Raw genomic sequence first — 20,270 nt, 5'->3', positions numbered from 1 at the left:
GTTGGTGAATAGGAATGCAACTGATTTCTGTGCATTGATTTTATATCCTGCAACTTTGTTGAATTCATAAATCAGTTCTAACAGTTTTTTGGTGGAATCTTTTGGGTTTTCCATATAGAGTATCATGTCATCTGCAAAGAGTGAAAGTCTGACCTCCTCCTGGCCGATATGGATGCCTTTTATTTCTTTGTGTTGTCTGATTGCAGAAGCCAGAAAACTGACTTAAAAAACAACACTGAAAAGGGGAATGGAAAGCTAATTCCTTCCACTCAGGAAAAAAGATCAAGTTGTACAGGTTTTCATATATTCAGCAAAAAGAAACATTTCTTCTTTGGCCCTGTGGAGGAAGTAGATGGCCCAAGCCAGAGGAAAGGGGGCATAGCCTTCCTAACAATCTAGACACTACAAACGCAAATTAAACTATTTCCGTTACCTCAAATTACTTAAAACTTTCAGTTGAGGTCAAATTACATGAAGGCTTTGGTGTCATTTGTTTTAAAATCCTGAATATGTGTTTTAGAATAAAGATAGTGAGTTATACCAGGTTGAGGAAGCCAAGATAGAAATTGGAGAAGAGTTAGTTTAGTACTCTCATCAATTTAGAAGAAGAGATCAAGATTAGAAGAAATGGTGGTTAATACATGCCAGGATAAAAAAGAAAGGTAACCAATTATATTTAAGTATTCATTTATGTAAAGAGTCTTCTTTTATAAAATTCAATTGTTTCCACTTTTTTTCAATGTTTATTTATTTTTGAGAGAGAGAGAGAGAGAGCAAGTGGGGAAGGGGCAGAGAGAGAGACAGAGAGAGAGAGAGACATAGAATCCGAAGCAGGCTCCAGGCTCCAAGCTGTCAGCACAGAGCTTGATGGGGGGGGGGGGGGGGCTCAAACCCATGAACTGTGAGATCATGACTTGAGCCAAAGTTGGACACTTAACCGACTAAGCCACCCAGGTGCCTCTACGTTATGTATGATAAAAGGGACAGAACTCAAAGTGTTTTGTTTGATGAGTTTTGGCAATAATACACTCTCAGGTAAGCAGCCACCCAAAACAAGATATAAAACATTGTGATCACTTTTTCAGTCAAAAACTATAGAATTTCCACCACCAACCCCAGCAGATAAAATCATTTTCTCACTTCTATCACAATAGATTAATTTTGCCTGTTCTTAGACTTCATATGAATGGGATCATACAACATGTACTCTTTTGTAGATGGCTTCTTTTCCTCAGGATGCTTTTGAAATTCATCCATGTTATTGAACCAATCGGTAATTCATTCCTTTTTATTGCTAAGTAGTATTCCCTTATATGGATATACCAGATTTGCTTGTCCACTTACTTATTGATGAATGGACATTTGGGTTATTTCTAGATTTTTCTGGCTATTATAAATAAAATTGCTATGAACATTTGGATAAAAGTCTTTGTGTGGACAATATTTTTTCATTTCTTTTAAGTAAATACTAATGAATGGAAATTGTTGGATCATGATAATTATGTTTATAGGTCTATAAGAAATTGCTAAACCATTTTCCACAGTGGTTGACCATATTACCCTCCCACCAGCAATGTATGACAGCTTCAGATGTTCCCACATTCTTTTTTTAAAAAAATTTTTTAATGTTTATTTTTGAGAGAGCACAGGAAGGGGAGGGACAGAGAGAGAGAGAGAGAGAGGGAGACACAGAATCTGAAGCAGGCTCCAGGCTTTGAGCTGTCAGTGCAGAGCCTGCTCCAGGGCTTGAACTCAGAAACTGTGAGATCATGACCTGAGCCAAGTCGGACGCTTAATCGACTGAGCCACCCAGGCCCCCTGACTGTTCCACATTCTTATTAACACTTAGGTAATGTCAGTTATTAAATTTTGGCCATTCTACTAAGTTATGTGCTATTTTCATGCTAGTTTTCATTTGTATATCCATCCAATGTGCGATAAACATATGAAAAAGTGCTCAACACAATTAATTACGGCAAAATGCAGATTAAAACCACAATGAGTATCACTTCAGAACTCCCAGAATAGCTCAAGTTAAAAGGAACAATATCAAGTGTTGACAACGATATGAAGCAATTGGAACTCTTATACATTACTGGAAAGAGAATAAACAGGCGTGCAACTTTAGAAAACTGTTCAGCATTATCTATTAAAACTAACAAACCTCTGTACTACATATAAGTGGTTGCTAAAAACGCAAAACAATTAAGTGCATATACCTACTTGAAAACCATGGTCCAGAATGTTCATGGCAACTTTATTCACAATAGTTTAAAACTAGAAATAATTCAGATAACCCACCAACAGGAGAATATATTAACAGATTGCAATATTCTGATGCTATAGAATACTAAGTAGCAATAAAAAGCAATAAGCTATTGCTACAACATAGTTACTTAGAAGTTTCTGGTAATTATTGTTGAGCATCTCTTTATTGGCTACTTATAGATCTTCTTTTGTAAAATGTCTGTTAAAAATATTGCCAATTTTTAAATTGGGTTCTTTTCTTCCTATTACTGAGTTCTTAGAGTTATTTACATATTCTGGATATAAGTATTATGTCAGATATATGAAGTGAGAATATTTTTTCCCTGTCTGTGGCTTGCCTTTTCATTCTCTGAAAGGTATCTTTAGGAGGCACCTAGGTGGCTCAGTTGGTTGAGTGTCTGACTCTTTCGGCTCAGGTCATGATCTCATGGTTCGTGGGACTGAACCTCACATCGGACTCTGCACTGTTAGCCTCTGCTTGGGATTCCCTCTCCCTCTCTCTGCCCCTCCCATATTCTCTCTCTCTCTCTCTCTCTCTCTCTCTCTCAAAATAAATTAAAAAAATTTTTAAAGGTATCTTTAGAAGAACAGAAGGTTTTTTTTGTTTGTTTTTGTTGTTACAGTTTTGTTTTTTTTTTTTTAAAGGGGAAGGCAGATAGGTGGCTCAGTCAGTTAAGCATTTGGCTCTTGATTTCAGCTCAGGTCATGATCTCACAGTGGTGAGACTGTTTAGGATTCCCTCTCCCCTCCCTCGCTCCCCACCCTGCACCCAATGTCCCCTTGCCTGCTTGCTTGCATGCACAAGCTCTCTCTAAAAAACAAACAAAAAACCCTGAAGTTTTTCATTTGATAAAATTTTTCCTTTTGATGGGGAACAACTTATCATTTTTTTCTTTTATGGTAAATGCTTACAAGATTTAATTTAAATCTAGTGTTTGGTAATACTACCTGTTTTTAACTGTTGTTGATAAAGTCTTACAGATTTGGTTGCTTACACAAACATGGAAAAAAGGATTTCTTATTTAATTCTCAGATAAATTGTCTGTAGCATAAGCATTACTGTTTAAGCCATGTGATTGTGATTTAACAGGGCCACTGGACAATAGCAACATGACCTATTTTCATATATCCTAACTTTGGTGTAATGAATGAACTTCTTTTTTTGGGGAGGGGGGTGCATTTTAAAAAGGTGATTTTATTAAAGCACAGGGATAGGACCTGTGGACAGAAAGAGCTGCAGTGAATAAACTTCTTAAATATCAAATCAGAATGCCTCAATAAAACAAATTTGAAGGAAACATTCTTTTTCTTTAAATGTTTATTTATTTTTAAGAGAAAGAGAGAGACAGAGTAGGAGCAGGAGAGGGGCACAGAGAGAAGGGAAAACTGAATCAGAAGTAGGCTCCAGGCTCTTAGCTATCAGCACAGAGCCCAGTACGGGGCTCAAACTCACAAACCGTGAGATCATGACCTGAGCTGAAGTTGGACACTCAACCGAATGGGCCACCCAGGTGCCCCTGAAGGAAACATTCTGTAAAATGTTTTTTAAAACTTAAAGTTTCATAAAGAACATTCACATAAGATTAAATTAACATTTTCCCACATTATATATCTCTTCCTAGAACTGTTAAATTTCTCAAGATGAGAATGCATGAATTTTCACAACTTGCAATAATTTCTAGAAACTTTTAGGTAAATGTTACTACTATCTATATAAAATCAACCTTGAGGAGCAGAGGAATTCCTATGTAAGCTGCTGAAATTATTTAGTATTTTGAGTTTCTATCCAGGAACCACACAGAGCTTTAAGTTATGTTTATTGGCTGTTGGATAATGCCCCAAAAGAAAAAAGATTGAAGAAATAGTTGTGAAATTGTTGGTTAAGCTTTATTGGTTGCCTTGAATAAAGAAATCTAATAAAAACTCATTGCAAATATTTAACTGTGCACACTTAATGCCAGGAATTAAGGAGAGTGGAAGGATATCTTGTCATGTAGGAGCTTGCTAATGGAGAAACTAAGACCAATATCTATAAGGTAAAATATAAGTACTAGTAAGTGCCTGCTCCATATTTCCAGCTCAGCATTTAGCATATTATTTTGAACACTTATATTTATATGTCCGTCTTGTGTGCTAGGATAGTAAACTATAAGAGGGAAGGGATGTGCCTTATTCTTTAATGAACTCTTGAAATCCAGCATTGATCCATCACTATCAACAGATAAGTGTTCAATAAGCACTTAAACAAATCAAAATATATGTTGCAGCAAGAAATCACAGCTAGACACAGGAATTATAAAAACAGTAGGGAGAGGTCAAGTTTCACTTGGGTTTTGAAATATGAGTAGAATTTATACGGTAGAGATTGGTCAGGGTGAGGGAGAGAATTCAAGAAGAAAAAATAAGAAACATGTTTAAAAACATGGAGATAAGAAATTAAAGAATATTCTCGGAAAAACATATGTTGTGTTTGGTTACAACAGAAAACAAGTGTAGAAGAATAATGGTAGACTTGGCCAGACAGGCAAACTGGGACCTGACTATAGTAAGGTTTAAACACCTCGTGAAAATGTTTTCTTGGTAGGCATTTAAGATTTTGAGCAGGAAAATGACTTGATCAGACTTATGCTTTAGGAAGATAAATCTAACAGTGGTTTTGCATGGAGGGGATAATAAGCCAGATGCAAATTATAAGGCTAATGTTATATCATCCTTTTTATATGTTCTTGGGCTCAATTTGCTAGTATTTCTCTTTACTATGGTAAAACATAAATAACATTAAGCCTACCATTTTAACCATATTTAATTACATAGTTCAGTGCATTATGTACATTCATGATATTGTGCAACCATCAGCACTATCCACCTCCAGAACTTTTTCATCATCCCAAACCAAAACCCTGTACCTGTTAAACACTAACTCTCCATTCCCTCCTCTCTCCAGCCCCCTGGTAACCACTATTCTGCTTTCTGTCACTATGAATTTAACTCCACTAGGTACTTCATACAAGTGGAATCATACAGTATTTGTCCTTTTGTGTATGGCTTATTTCACTTAGAATAAAGTCTTAAAGGTTCAACCATGTTGTAGCACGTATCAGAATTTCATTCCTTTTGGGGAACCTAGGTACTCAGTCAGTTAAGCGTCCTACTCCAGCTCAGGTCATGATCTCATGGTTCATGGGTTTGAGCCACGCATCAGGCTCTGTGCTGATAGCTCAGAGCCTAGAGCCTGCTTCAGATTCTGTGTATCCCTCTCTCTCTGCCCCTCTCTGCTCATGCTCTGACTCTGTCTCTCAGAAATAAATAAACATTAACAAACTTTTTTTTAAAAATTAAAATTCTGCAACTTACATTGAAAAAAAAAAGAATAATTTCAGAGCCACCTGGGTGGCTCAGTGGGTTAAGCGTCCAACTTCAGCTTAGGTCATGATCTCACTATTTGTGAGTTCGAGCCCTGCTTCAGCTTCTGTGCTGACAGCTCAGAGCCTAGAGTCTGTTTCAGATTCTGTGTCTCCTCTCGCTGCCCCTCCTCTGCTCACGCTCTCTTTCTCTATCAAGTAACTGATAGTGTTGCCCAGGTTTCTATATCCTTGCTGTTTTCTGTCCATTTGTTCTATCAATTATAGAAAGTGGAGTACTGAAGTCTTCCAAGTATATTTGCAAGGTTTTATTTCTCCTTTTATTTCTATTACTTTTGCTTCACATATTTGGAAGCTCTGTTATTAGATGTATGTTAATGACTGTTATGTGTTTTGGATAAACGGACCTTTTTATCATTCTATCATGTCCATCTTTATCCCTGGTAATTTTCTTTGTTCTGATGTTTACTTTGTCTGATATTAAAATAGTCACTCTAGCTTTCTTTTAATTAGTATTTGCCTGGTATATCTTTCTCTATTCTTTTACCTTTAATTTATCTACATCATTACATTTAAAAAGGGTTTTTTAATAAGCAGCATAGTGTCGGGTCATGATTTTTTACCCAATTGGACAATCTCTTTTAATTGGTATGTTTAAATCATTTATATTTAATATGCTTAATATAGTTAGATTTAGATCTACTGTTTTGTTTCATGTTTATCCTTCCTGTTTGGTTCTGATGTTACTTCCATTCTTGCCTACTTTTGTATTACTTGAAATGTTTTTAGTATTCTATTTTAATTTACCTATTGGCATCTATATCTGTTTGTATTGTATTTTTTTAGTGGTTGCTCTAGGGATCACAATACACACACTTAACTTTTCACAGTCTACTACATTTTTCATTTTACCATTTCAAGTAAACAGAAAGGCTTTGCAACTATATAGGTCCCCTTGCCCTCCCCCTTTATATTATAGTTGCCACACATATCACATCTACATACATTAACCCCCCCCGACAACATTATAACTTTTGCTTTTAATAATCCTGCGCATTTTAAAGATCTAGAGAGAAGGAAAAGTACTTTTTATTTACCCATATATTTACTACATATATTGCTCTTCCTAAGGCACATTACAGTTCCAACTTTCCCTGTGGTATCATTTCCCTTCAGTCTGAAGAATTTCTTTTAGCATTTATTTTAGAACAGGTTAGCTGACAAAAAATTCTTTTAATTTTTCTTTATCTGATGTCTTTAATTTCACCTTAATTCTTGGGGGACATTTTCACTGGGGAGAGAATTCAAAGTTGACATTTCTTTCATTTCAGCACTTTGAAATGTTGCCCCACTGTCTTCCAGGCTCTGTGGTTTCTTAAGAGAAATCTGTAGTCATTCAAAACATTATTCCTCCATATGTACCATTTTCCTCTGGTTGCTTTCATGATTTTTTAAAATCTGCTTTTCAGCAGTTTGGTTATGATTAAGAGGCACAGTTTCCTTTGGGCTTATCCTGTTTGGGGTTCAGTGAGTTTCTTGACTCCATATATTTGTGTCTCACCAAGTTTGGAAAATTTTCAGTCATTATTTCTTCAAAAACTTTTCTACAGCAGTCTTTTTCTCCTTTCATGGTACTCCAGTGACACAAGTTCAGACCCTTTGATATTGTCCTATAGGTTTCTGAGGCCCTGTTTTGTTTTCATCTGTTTCCTCTATATCTTCAGGTTGGTGATTTCTACTGATCTATCTTTGAAGTTGCTGACTCTTCATTCCTATTCTGCTATATCTCTATTCTGCTATTAAGACCATCCAGTGAGGGCGCCTGGGTGGCGCAGTCGGTTAAGCGTCCGACTTCAGCCAGGTCACGATCTCGCGGTCCGGGAGTTCGAGCCCCGCGTCAGGCTCTGGGCTGATGGCTCAGAGCCTGGAGCCTGTTTCCGATTCTGTGTCTCCCTCTCTCTCTGCCCCTCCCCCGTTCATGCTCTGTCTCTCTCTGTCCCAAAAATAAATAAATGTTGAAAAAAAAAATTAAAAAAAAAAAAAGACCATCCAGTGAATACTGTATTATTCAGTTCCAAATTTTCCGTCTGGTTTGTTTTTATATCTATTTCTCTGCTGAGAATTTCTCTTTACATTCTTTTTAAGAGTATTTAGTTTGGGGGCACCTGGGTGGCTCAGTGGGTTAAGCGTCCAACTCTTGATTTTGGCTCAGGTCATGATTTCACAGTTCACAGGATCAAGCCTGGCCTCAGGCTCTGTGCTGTCAGTGTGAAACCTGGTTGGGATTTTCTCTATTATCTCTCTCCCCCTCATCCCCATGCTCTTGCTCTCTCTCTCAAAATAGATAAATAAATAAACATTAAAAAATCAGTTTTACCTCATGGAGCATAGCAATAATAACTATCTTAAAGCCACTGTCTTATAATTCCAACATCTGTATCATCTCAGGGTAGGCTTCTGTTGATTGGCTTTTCCCTTGAGAATTGATCAGATTTTCCTGTTTCTTTTGCATGATTAGCAATTTTGGATTGTACCAAATGTCCAACATTTTGGTTACATTGTGAGACTCTAAAAACTCTTAAAATCCCCCAGAGAATGTTTATTTTGTTTGAGAAGGTGATCAACTCTTTTAGGGTTAGATAGGAAGTTCTGTCTTGCCTTTTGTGGGCCATGGTTCTTATGTCAGTTCCATTTCAAAGCTGTGTACTACTCAGGTGTTAGTCTAAAACTTGGATGGTGATTTATATTGTAGGTGAGTTCTCAAAGCCTTTGCTGTTTCTTTGTCTTTGTTACATGTATGTGAACCTCAGAGGTGAGACCAGGACATGTGTCCATTTATAATCAGAATTAGGAGATTTTCTTATTCAGCTTTCTCCTCTACAGTCTCCCCAACTTTTGAGCTCTCAGGGACCCTTTCCCCCAGTCCTCTGGCTATAAAGTCAGGATATCTGTCAAAGTTTTAGCTTATCACAGTCAGCTAGTCTATATAGGCTGGGATGTTCACAGGTAAAGCAAAAGAAAGATCAAAATATATAGTGGGAATTCTTCCCCATCTTTAGACCACAGGGGTCCTGGTTTCCAGTCCCGTGGCAGAGACAGGCTGTTTTTTGGAATCTTTAGGTGACTGTGCTACCACCATCACTGCCACAGTGGCAGTTCAGCTTTGCGCTGCAATTGGCTTCAGGGTAGGGCTAGGAGAGGGAAAAAAGGGGGACTGAGGGAGATTCTTTTCATGCTTTGTAGCTTACAGGAGTCCACTTCTCCAGTTCTGAAACTAAAAAAGGAGTTTCTCCTAGTTTTTATTGTTCTTGTCCATAGTTCTGCAACTTAGCCCACTCTTGAGTCACCATCAGGAGATAAAGAATGAATAAAATCCAGAAATTCACCACCATACCGGTTGTTCTTTAAGCTTTGATTTCCCTCCCCAATATGTCTGTTGTTTACTTGCAGAATCTTCACTTAGTTGCTTTTTGTATTTAGGACTTTTAATTCTGTTTAGATGTGAGAGAGATGTCTCATAGTGAACTTACATTTTGGCAGGTGCTGGAAGCTTTGGTCATAAGGAGTTATGACATATCCCCATGTAACAGATAATGCCTGAACCAGAATGGATGTGGGAAGGGAAGGGAAGAGAAAACAGGAGAACCACTACTGAACTAGGGCTTAGCAACTGTCTGAGAAAGCTTCAGTTTACTTTACTATTACCAAACATGCTACAATACAATTCATATGAATATTTAGCCTTACAAATAATCTATTAATACAAATGAGCACTAGAAGTCCTCTGACCTGTAGCTAAGGAAGTTATACGTTTGGGGATATACATAAGTTTTATTCTTGAGTAAATTTTCCTATACAAATAATGCTATACATGCTAGTGCTATATTTCATATGTGCATCATTATAATGTTAGTGTGCTATTCTTCAGTATGTGTACACTGGACTAAAAAGACTCTTGTGAGTTGACTCAGAAATCTAACCAACTAAAATATTAGTTTTATGAATGCATCCTGATATCCAATTTTTTAAAGTTTTAATTTTTTTATTTGGAGAGAGAGAGAGAGCATGCGCATGAGCAGGGGAGGAGCAGAGAGAGGGACAGAGAAAATCCCAGGCATGTTCCATGCTGTCAGTGAGAAACCCGATGCAGGGCGCGAACCAATGAACTGTGAGATCATGACCTGAGATGAAATCAAGAGTCGGATACTTAACCAACTGAGCCACCCGGACACCCCCTGATATCCAATTTTTTTAAATGTTAATCATTATCAAAATAATACATGTACATAATTTAAAGTCATATAAGGTTTATAATAACAAATAGCAAAACTCTTCTTTAGCCATTACATTCTTTATTACTGTACCTCCAAAGCCACCTTAATTATATACATGACAATTATTACCGCTCTCCATTTATTTCGCATCTAACTTTTCTTAAGGCATTTAAACTTCTTTTTCTATATGTTGTATATACACTACTTCCTGATTTTTAAAAATTCATTGACGATTTAGTTTTCTTATAATACACACACTCTTACATATAAACACACTTTCCCCCATCCTTCCAATAAGTATAAAACCATTCTATAGTCTGTTTATAATTTAGTTATTATAACTTGCAAAGCCATATAGTGTACTATAATTACATTTCCTTTCTTTTACAATATTTTGTTTTCCCAGGAATTAAGAATTGCCTCCTTTTGTTGTACTTTTCCCTCCCTCTCTCAGTTTTCAATGTTTTTACAGCCTCCCAAACTTCCTTAACAAAAACTATAAATGTCCTAATAGATTCAAAGTATGAGCTGTAAAGTTTTTCCTGGATACCCTTCCTGAAGCCCTTTATTCTTATACTTTAATTTAAACTGACTGATCTTTAGTTGCACAGGGTTCATTATGGGATTCCTTTTTACCACTGTTGTTAGAATTCCTTTACCTCCATCCAGTGTTTGGATTCCCTTTTTCCTGAATGGTTTATGTATCAGTCACAGCAGGCCAAATTATGCTTCAGTAACAAATGACCCCCAAATCTCAATGGTTTACAATGATAAAGATTTATTTCATATACACATTACATGTCCATCATGGGTCACTTTTACCTCTGTGCCATATTATCCTCACTCTAGGATCCAGGCTGACAGAGCAGCCTCTGCCTAGAACATTGTTGGTCATCAGAAGGAAAAGAGACATGGTGAATCATGAACCTGTTCTTAAAGTATCTGCTCAGAAGTGACACAAGCCACTTCTACCCACATTTTACTGGCCAAAGCAATTCATATAGCCATACTTGAGTTCAACAGGGTCACTACATATCCTCCAGGACGGTGGGTCATAGGGGGAAGAACCAAATCATGTAGTCAAGTTTGACACCAACAGAGCAGAGATATATAAACATTTGCAGGGAAGCAAAGTTAATAATTGTGAATAGTAAAGCTATCATACCATATCTTCCTCTTTCTTGTTTATTTCATCTTTTATGTGAAATGCATCCCCTGCCCTTGTGGATTTATGTCTTTTTGATTTCTTTGTTGTTATTTCAATAGTTATAGGAGAACCATAGGAATGTGTTCAACATGCCATGTCATCTACTAACCAATTAGTTTAAAAGGGCACTGCTAGGACATGGCATGTTTGAAAGAGGAGGACTGCCCATATATTATCTTTTTCATTTAATGTACCATTTTCCATTATTTATATCAGTTTTTATCAGATCCTACAAATGTCAATAAAGGATTTGAACTGTATTTCTTTCTGAATACAAAACTACCCAATATGGTAAATTCCCTTAAAACTGAGGAGGAGGTTCTAAAACAACTTTGATCTTAAATATCTTGATTTTGCTTTTATCATTTTCTCTAAGCTCCAGGCTTATGTCTGCAATGAAATCAAGCAGCTCAAAAGAATCTTGTTCTAATCCTGTAGCCACACACAATGATACATTCAACATGTTGGTCTAACTCTGAAATCTACTTGCCAGTGCTGTCTCTAATGTATCGTAGATATTACGATATATTTGGGAAAATACAGTCTTTTTTAGGTGTACGATGGAAAACACAGTAAATGGTTGCTAAAGGATTATAATATAAAAGAAATGGTCAAATTCAGCTTTTTGATACATTATTTTTATTTGATTTTCTCCTTTCTAATAGCTGAGATACAAGAGATTCTCAACTTAAAAAATTTGGGGGTGCCTGGGTGGCTCAGTCAGTTAAACATCAGACTCTTGGTTTTGGCTTAGGCCCTGATCTCATGGTTCGTGGGATCAAGCCCCATGTCCAGCTCTGTGTTGACATTGCAGAGCCTGCTTGGGGTTCTCTCTTCCTCTCTCTCTGCCCCTCCCCCACTCACTCTTGCTCACTCTCAAAATAGAAAAAACCATAACAAAAACACCTTGTCTTTTATTTATATATTTTCATATTTGTATAGTAATACTGGTTTTATTTTCCTAAAGTCTTTCTTTCTCTAGTAACAGAAAGCTATTCAGAAATGGTAATTAAAAGGCATTGAAGGTCATCTGATTTGTTGTATTGGCTTTAGGTCAGTGACTAGATTTTACCAGTCACTGCTCTGTCAGTTTTTTTGTTTTTTTTTTTTTAAATTTACATCCAAGTTAGTGAGCATATAGTGCAATAATGATTTCAGGAGTAGAACTCAGTGATTCATCCCCTAGATATAACACCCAGTGCTCATCCCAACAAGTGTCTTCTTTAATGCCCCTTGCCCATTTAGCCCATCCCTCACCCAAAACCCCTCCAGCAGCCTTCAGTTTGCTCTTTGTATTTAAGTCTCTTATGTTTTGTCCTCCTCGTTTTTATATTACTTTTGCTTCTCTTCCCTTATGTTCATCTGTTTTGTACCTTAATTCCACATGAGTGAAGTCATATGATATATATATATTTTACATTTATTTTTGAGAGAAAGCACAAATGGGGGAGGGGCAGACAGAGAAGGAGACACTGAATCCAAAGCAGGCTCTAGTCTCCCAGCTGTCAGCACAGAGGTCAACACGGGGCTAGAACTCACAAACCATGAGATCATGACCTGAGCTAAAGTCAGATGCTTAACCCACTGAGCTACCCAAGCACCCTCATATGATATTTGTCTTTTTCTGACTAATTTGCTTAGCATAATACACTCTAGTTTCATCCACATTGTTGCAAATGGCAAGATTTTATTCTTTTTGATTGCTGAGTAATATTCCATTATATACATACATACATACACACACACACACACCACATCTTCTTTATCCATTCATCAGTCGATTGACATTTGGGTTCTTTCCATACTTTGGCTATTGTCAATATCAATGCTATAAAATAAACATTGGGGTGCATGTACCACTTTGAAACAGCACACCTAGATCCTCTGGATAACTGCTGGGTCAAAGGGTAGTTCTATTTTTAATTTTTTGAGGAACCTCCATACTGTTTTCCAGAGTGGTTGCACCAGTTGGCATTCCTACCAGCAATGCAAAAGTGTTCCTCCTTCTCAGCATCTTTGTCAACATCTGTTGTTACCTGAGTTGTTAATTTTAGCCATTCTGACAAGCGTGAGGTGGTACCTCATTGTGGGTTTGATTTGTATTTCCCTGATGATGAGTGATATTGAGCACTTTTTCATGTATCTGTTAGCCATCTGGATGTCTTCTTTGGAAAAGTGTCTATTCATGTGTTTTGCCCATTTCTTCACTGGATTATTTGGTTTTTGGGTGTTGTGTTTGATAAGTTCTTTACAGAGTTTGGATACTAACCTTTATCTGATATGTCGTTTGCAAATATCTTCTCCCATTCTGTTGGTTGCCTTTAGTTTTGCTGATTGTTACCTTCACTGTGAAGAAGATTTTTGTCTTGATGAGGTCCCAATAGTTCATTTTTACTTTTGTTTCCCTTGCCTCTGGAGACCTGTTGAGTAAGAAGTTGCTGAGGCCGAGATCAAAGAGGGTTTTGCCTGCTTTCTCCTCTAAGATTTTGATGGCTCCCTGTCTTACGTTTAGGTCTTTCATCCATTTTGAGTTTATTTTTGTGTATGGCATAAGAAAATGGTCCAGGTTCATTCTTCTGCATGATGCTGTCCAGTTTTCCCAACCCCATTTGCTGAAGAGACTGTCTTTATTCCATTGGGTATTCTTTCCTGCTTTGTCAAAGATTAGTTGGCCATATGTTTGTGGGTCCATTTCTGGGTTTTCTATTCTGTTCCATTGATGTATGTATCTGTTTTTGTGCCAGTACTATACTGTCTTGATGATTATAGCTTTGTAATACATCTTGAAGTCAGGAATTGTGATGCCTTCAGCCTTGAAAAACCTTGCTTTTTAAACTTTGAAGTATAAAATAAAAAGATTAAGTATTTCTTAAAAGGTAAGCTTTGCTCAAATGCATCACTGATAAGTTAGTGCTTTCACTGCTTGGTCCTGGGCTTTTGAAGTTAGGCTTTCTCAGTTTGAATGTTATTTCCATCTCAAAACTGTCATGGATCCTGATAAATTACTAAATCTCTTGAATCTCAGTCTCCTCAATTTTAAACAATAAAAGAATTTCCAAGAAAAAGTCATAAGAGTCATATAACCCATTTAAAGCCTTGACATGGTACTTGGCAGACAGCAAATGCTCAGTAAATGTTTGTGGAAGAAATGAATTTCAGTCCATAATTAACAGCTGTCTTATTTACTTTTAAAGCTTATATAGGTCAAGCCTTATTATAATGAAGTTTAAAAGCTATAAATCCCTTACTATAATAAAACCATATATTTCGTGTTTGGTCAAAATTCAAAGTTGCTTATTTGTTAAACATCTTTTTTTTTATTAACTGAAGAAACTTTAAGATTTTTACTTCATTTTGCTCTTCTAAATTCATCCAATTCAAGGCAGGGTTAATTGTCTCCCTATGTACCATTTTTTTTTTTTTTTAATTTAATGAATCTAAAACACTCCAAGAGAAAACTCACCACAAACCTAAATCAACTTTACCTGCTGGAATGTCCAAACATGGCCTATGACACACCTAGACCAAAGTGAAATGCCAAGACCATACAGAGAAGATTCTTGATTACACAGGTCTTGGGGGATATAGAGTCTTAAAAACCATTCTTGAGTGAAGCTGGGTTCATTGTTCAAAGGACAATCTATATGACAGCAGAGAATATGTAAACCATAAGCAATCATTACATAGAGTATTTGAATTTACAAACATTTGAGAGGTATCTGAGACTCTGAAAGCACCTGGGGTAAACTCTTCTGTGAACCTTTGATGTCAGAGACTGAAAAGGCTTTTACAAATGAACAAAAACCAAAGACTACGGCTGCAAAGGCAATTAGTACCAGATATTAAGGAGAAAATAAAAAGCAAATAAACCCAGAAAGGTAAACAGATCCATTCCCTACCATTCTTTGTTGTTTAACCGATTTCATTTCTTTCTTATGGAAATTATTAGAAATATTTGTTATGCATCCCAAAGGCTGCCTTCAATTTGCATTCGTGTTTAATAGTGCAGAGAACAGTACAGATGATGTAGAAAAAGCAAAAAAAAAAAAAAAAGCAGAATTTATGGGTTTCTGTCAGGTCTGTCATCTCATTGAGCCTCACTTTTCTCATCTGGTGAAAATGTCTACCCTACAAAATTGTGATTACAAAATATGGTAAAATAAATGAAAATGCCTAGAACAGTGCTGTTCAATGGAAATATAAAATAAACCACAAATATGAGCCACATATGTAATATTAAATAAAAAATTAAAAGAAGCAGATGAAATTAATTTTAATAGTATATTTTATTTAACTCAATAATTCAAAATATTATCATTTCAAAAGGTAAATCAATATAAAATTATTAATGAGATTTTTTTACATTCTTTTTTGATAGTAAGTCTTTGCAACTCTGTGTGTATTTTATACTCACAGCACAGCTCAATTCAGACTGGCCACATGTCCAGTGCTCCATGGCTGCTTGCAGCTTGGGGAGACCCTACTAGAGAGCAGAGGCAGCTTGGGGCGACCCTACTATAAAGCCACGGCAAAGCTTAATAGGTTTATTATATCCAAACAGTATTTCTTATTAGATAAACCCTGTGGGACTTAGGAAAGCTATTTTTTAAATGAACCACCTTAAAGAGAATTTGTATTTTTATATTTTTGACATAGTATGTGATATATAATACATAATACTGTGATAAGAATTTACAATAAAATACCATCTATACTGACTAGACCAAGTATTTATCCCAAGTAAGAGCAATCAAAAAGGATTATTATAAATCACTAAAGTCATTTATATTTATTTTTGTGGTTATTTTATTAGGATTTTAATTGTATATTAATTTGGCATAGAATCTAATAATCTAAAAAAATAAAACCTGACAGAACTATAAGCATACAAATAATTCAAATACCTATAAGCTACAATTGACTAAACTACACTCCCACCAAAGAAATAGGAGTAAAGAACAAAATTTTCCCTATATTACTAAATTTTTTACTTCACAGGACTTACCATTGGTAAGTCATGTTACAGTTTTAATGGCTTTTTTTCTCATAAGAATTTAACTGTATTCTCTAAATAATAGATGATCACCTTTCACGACAACTTAATTATATGTGAATATAAGTTAAAATACTATATTTCAAAACAATTCACTGAAGTTAAAACATTAAATATTATTTGCATTACATTCATTATTAAAATTACACTGAAGAGTATACAGTCAGCAACTTCTTGTACCTTGACCTCAAAAGCAAGGTGGCAAACGTATGGAAAACATTTCCTAACTGCAAAGTCTTTCTGCAAGTTACGCACAAAGCACAGATCATGTGCATGCACATACAATTTGTATTTAAGGATGCTCTCATTTTCTGTGTATGGAGATGTTCCTGCAGTTTATATACTTTTCATCATTCTTCTCTGGGCTGCCCAATAGTTCAACACAAATGGTCAGATAAGATATAAGAGTAAAATGGAGAGAGAATATCGGATAGGTCATTGCTACCTCATTTCAAATCAGAGAAGGCCTAGTTAGTTATCTAATACCACAAAGTGTTATGTAACGTTGAACATTATAAAGTGTTATGAAATTCGTAATGAGCAAAACTCTTTTGGCTTTGGTTTTTCATTTACTATATGTTCAAAAGATGGCAATTCTAGAATATAGGCCCTCTCCCTCAAACATCCTGTCAGGATGTTCAGTCAAGTGATACATAAAGAAAAAGTGCCACTAGCTGAATCACTAATTCTGTATCTGTACACTGCCTATGTGTCTGTCCCTCTACAGTCTCCTGACCAAGAATTCACCTCAACCAGCCCTGCTCACGCTTAAAATCTCCAGTGGGTTCTACTACAAAGTGGTCTAGCTGCAAAAGACAGGGTTCAAATACTTCCATCATCATATCACATTGTTTTCATTTAAACTTTCTCAAGGAAGAAGATATTCCCTCTCAACGGGACATGCATTTCCCAAGCTAACTGATGCTGATACTAAACACAAACACAAACACATCCATTGTACAATTTAAAACACTTGGCCAAACTGCAGAAATAAAACTACCAAATGCATTAAGAAAGACTCACATCTGGCATTTCTGTAGAGAAGGAAAGGGTCCTGGAGCTGGAAATCCAGGTCTTTAGTAATGGGTTCTGTCCTGTTTTCCATGCTCAACCTATTCATAATGGTGAACCCATGCTTTGGAGAAGCAGACCTAAAAATCACAAGGGGTGGGGAGGATATCAAAAGACAAGTTATTCAACAGAAGTACACTTTTAGTAGAACTAGTATTTGAATGTCTCTCAACCTTTTTGCATATATATATATACAGCTTTGTGCAAGCAGACTGTACACATACAAAGCAATGATTCTTTTTAAGGTTTCTTTTTTTTAATGTTTATTTATTTATTTTGAGAGGGAGAGAGAGTGAGAGAAACAGAGTGAGAGACAGAGAGAGAGAGCTAGCAGGGGAGAGGAGCAGAGAGAGAGAGAGAGAGAGAGAGAGAGAGAGAGAGAGAATGCCAAGCAGGTTCCATGCTCAGCATGGAGCCCGATGTGGGGTTCGATCCCATGACCCAAGCCAAAATCAAGAGTCGGACACATAACCAACTGAGTCACCCAGGTGCTCCTAAAGCAATGATTCTTTACTATTGACTAATAGAATTAATGTACTAATTTATGCACCACTTCATATGTAACACATACAACATGACTGCCATTGCTGTTCCTTTGGCAAAATCAAGTCCTACTCATTTAGCTATGTATGTAGAGATATCTTGTTTCCCTATCTAGGTTGTAAATTCCTTTAAGGCAGGAATATTAACCACTTTAAAAAATTACAGACACACTTTTGAAGAATCTTGATAGTTAATAGAGAATGTATATCACAATCATTATGAAGAAATTTTTCATAGAAAATGTTAGCGTCAGTTTGAAATTTAGAGAAATGATGCCACTCACTCTGGTCAACAAACTTGTAAAGAGATTCAGTACAATTAAAACATTACAGAAGTAAGCAAACAGCTTCACAGATAAACTAGTATAAAAGTTTTTCTCCATAAAAATGTGGCATTTAGTGATTTTTATTTTTTGTTTCATTGAATAAACTGTCAGTGCCTACTCTGTCAGGCAGAAAGAGCCCAAATTTTACACCAAGTAGAACTCTACCAACTACATGTGCATTTGTCTACTCTTGGGTGACAGCCATATAGTAATCCAACTGTGCAACTTCTGGTGACAAATGAAACACCAAATGCTTCTATGCTGAAAATGAAACAAGGAGAATTCATTTATTTACTTGAAACTAGGGCAGCAGGGTAACAAACCCACAGAAATGTTGTGAGCAATAGGAAGAAAAGGTGTTCATGTTTTAATTTTATTTCACCTTAGCCATTTAATGCTAATAAAGAAGTAAAATAAAGCTACAGTACCACCTACAGAATTTTCTTTTGAGACTTCCAATTTTAAAGCTGATGGAAGGCAATCATTGTGTAACTTATTTTACAAAGAGGTAAAGCAGAGGTGGGCATATAACCAACACTAGAAATAATCATGACAATCATTTCAACTTAAATTCTCAGAAAGTATGAAAAGTGAGTTCCAGAGATCTCTGACAGAGGGTCCTTTGGAAGTGTCAAGCTCAAAAATCACCAGTGGGTGTCTCTATGAACTCTCTATCACAGAAAGCAAGCCATGGGAGGAAATAAAGAAATAATTTTTTAAGTGTTTTAGGTGTTTTTATACAGAATCAGAATTTGATTCTTCAAGTATTTCATTATCACAATAGGACCTCACCTCTGTAAGAGTATGGTTATTATATCATCTCATAATTTATAAAATAGGCTCAGGGGATAAATGTGCCAGTTGCTTTAAAGCAATATCCGTAACAGAAGTCAAAATATTATCACCAGCAGCTCCATTACCTGTACTAAACACTCCCTTCTGACTTTTATGAGCTTTCTGTCATTCTCTACTGAGAAAAGACCTCAACATGGTAGAATCTGACATCTATCTGGTCGGCGGTGGGGAGTGGAGGGGGGTTGGCGCACCTCCCCCCTAGCGGCGGGGGGGAGAGGAGAGAGATGGGAGAAGCTCCAATGTTGAGGAGTTAGATTTGGGGAAGAGATTAAGGAACAGGGAAAGAGTTGTTTCTCAACTTAATGGTTTAACTGACAGCTCCATTTGGAACTCAGAGTATATTAAGAAATACTTGAGAATGCAAAATCTACATTTTTGGGGGTACAAAAATGTATAATTTGTTAATCTTCTGCAGACGAGAGAGAGAGACCCTACTAAAAATCCCTAAAATAAATCATTAATGTATATGAACACATCTTTTCTTTCACTTCTCAAAAGATTAATACATGTGAAAAATGAATGAGAATGTGTCATGTGTGTGCTTAGCATATATCAGAGTTCAACCGTTTGGTTTTCTTTCCACACTTCAGAATTCTCAAGAGTAATCTACACTCTACTGAAGACACTCACTTGGTGGTATGCTCTGGTACTCTGGAATGTAAACTGAAATAGCCAAGGCTCTTGGGCACTCCCACTTTTCTGAAACCTTGAAGAAACTGGACCTCCTCCTTACCTCGCTCATCCATTCCTATGTTTCCGCTCCCACTATGGCCTCCGCCTGCACCTGTACCTGCACACTCTTCCACCATTCCTGCATGGTGCCCGCATCTGGCCTCTGTACCATTCTCATTTTGCTTGTATTTGTATAGCTGGCTCTTCTCGATCTCTCTGGGGCCCTAAAACTTGACCATTAGCTTTTGTCACTTTCCTGTCCTTCAGAGAACACTCATTCTCTCATGGCTTCAATGACCAAATTAAGGCAGATAGCTCCAAACTCTGTATCTCCATCCCTGACCGGGACCGGGCATCTCCACCTGAATGCCCTGCTATCATTCCAAAATCGTTATTTCAAAATAAAATTATTTTCAGCCCAGATTCTCGACCTCCTGTCTTTCCATTCTGCTCCTGGTTCTGTCAGTTTTTCAGTCTTCCCTTTCAAAACTTCCATTTTTTAAATTTATTTTAAAAATTTCATCACTCCTTCTATATGTGCGATGTTTCAAGAAATCTCCAGCTCCACTCCTACCATTTTAGTCCCTCCCCTCCTCATCTCATATCTACTCCACTGCAATAATCTGTCCAATGTCGTAAC

The 20,270-nt window shown here is 36.5% G+C and overlaps 2 protein-coding genes across 34 annotated transcripts in view; one reads left to right on the top strand and one right to left on the bottom strand.

The window, feature by feature from the left end:
• The window catches only part of CACNA1C (calcium voltage-gated channel subunit alpha1 C), a 749,041-nt gene that overhangs the window by 9,639 nt on the left and 719,132 nt on the right, over positions 1 to 20,270 (top strand). The window lies entirely within an intron of this gene.
• Positions 1 to 20,270, bottom strand: part of DCP1B (decapping mRNA 1B) — a 59,115-nt gene that overhangs the window by 30,152 nt on the left and 8,693 nt on the right. The window contains exon 3 of the mRNA XM_027073945.2: positions 17,188 to 17,315. Within this exon, the coding sequence (XP_026929746.2) occupies positions 17,188 to 17,315 (128 nt within the window). The remainder of the gene's footprint in view (positions 1 to 17,187; positions 17,316 to 20,270) is intronic.

Source organism: Acinonyx jubatus, chromosome B4 (genome assembly GCF_027475565.1).
Source record: "Acinonyx jubatus isolate Ajub_Pintada_27869175 chromosome B4, VMU_Ajub_asm_v1.0, whole genome shotgun sequence".
NCBI classification, from domain to species: Eukaryota; Metazoa; Chordata; class Mammalia; order Carnivora; family Felidae; genus Acinonyx; species Acinonyx jubatus.
The sequence above is the reverse complement of the archived record's forward strand: the minus strand, read 5'-3'. Positions and strand labels throughout refer to the sequence as shown.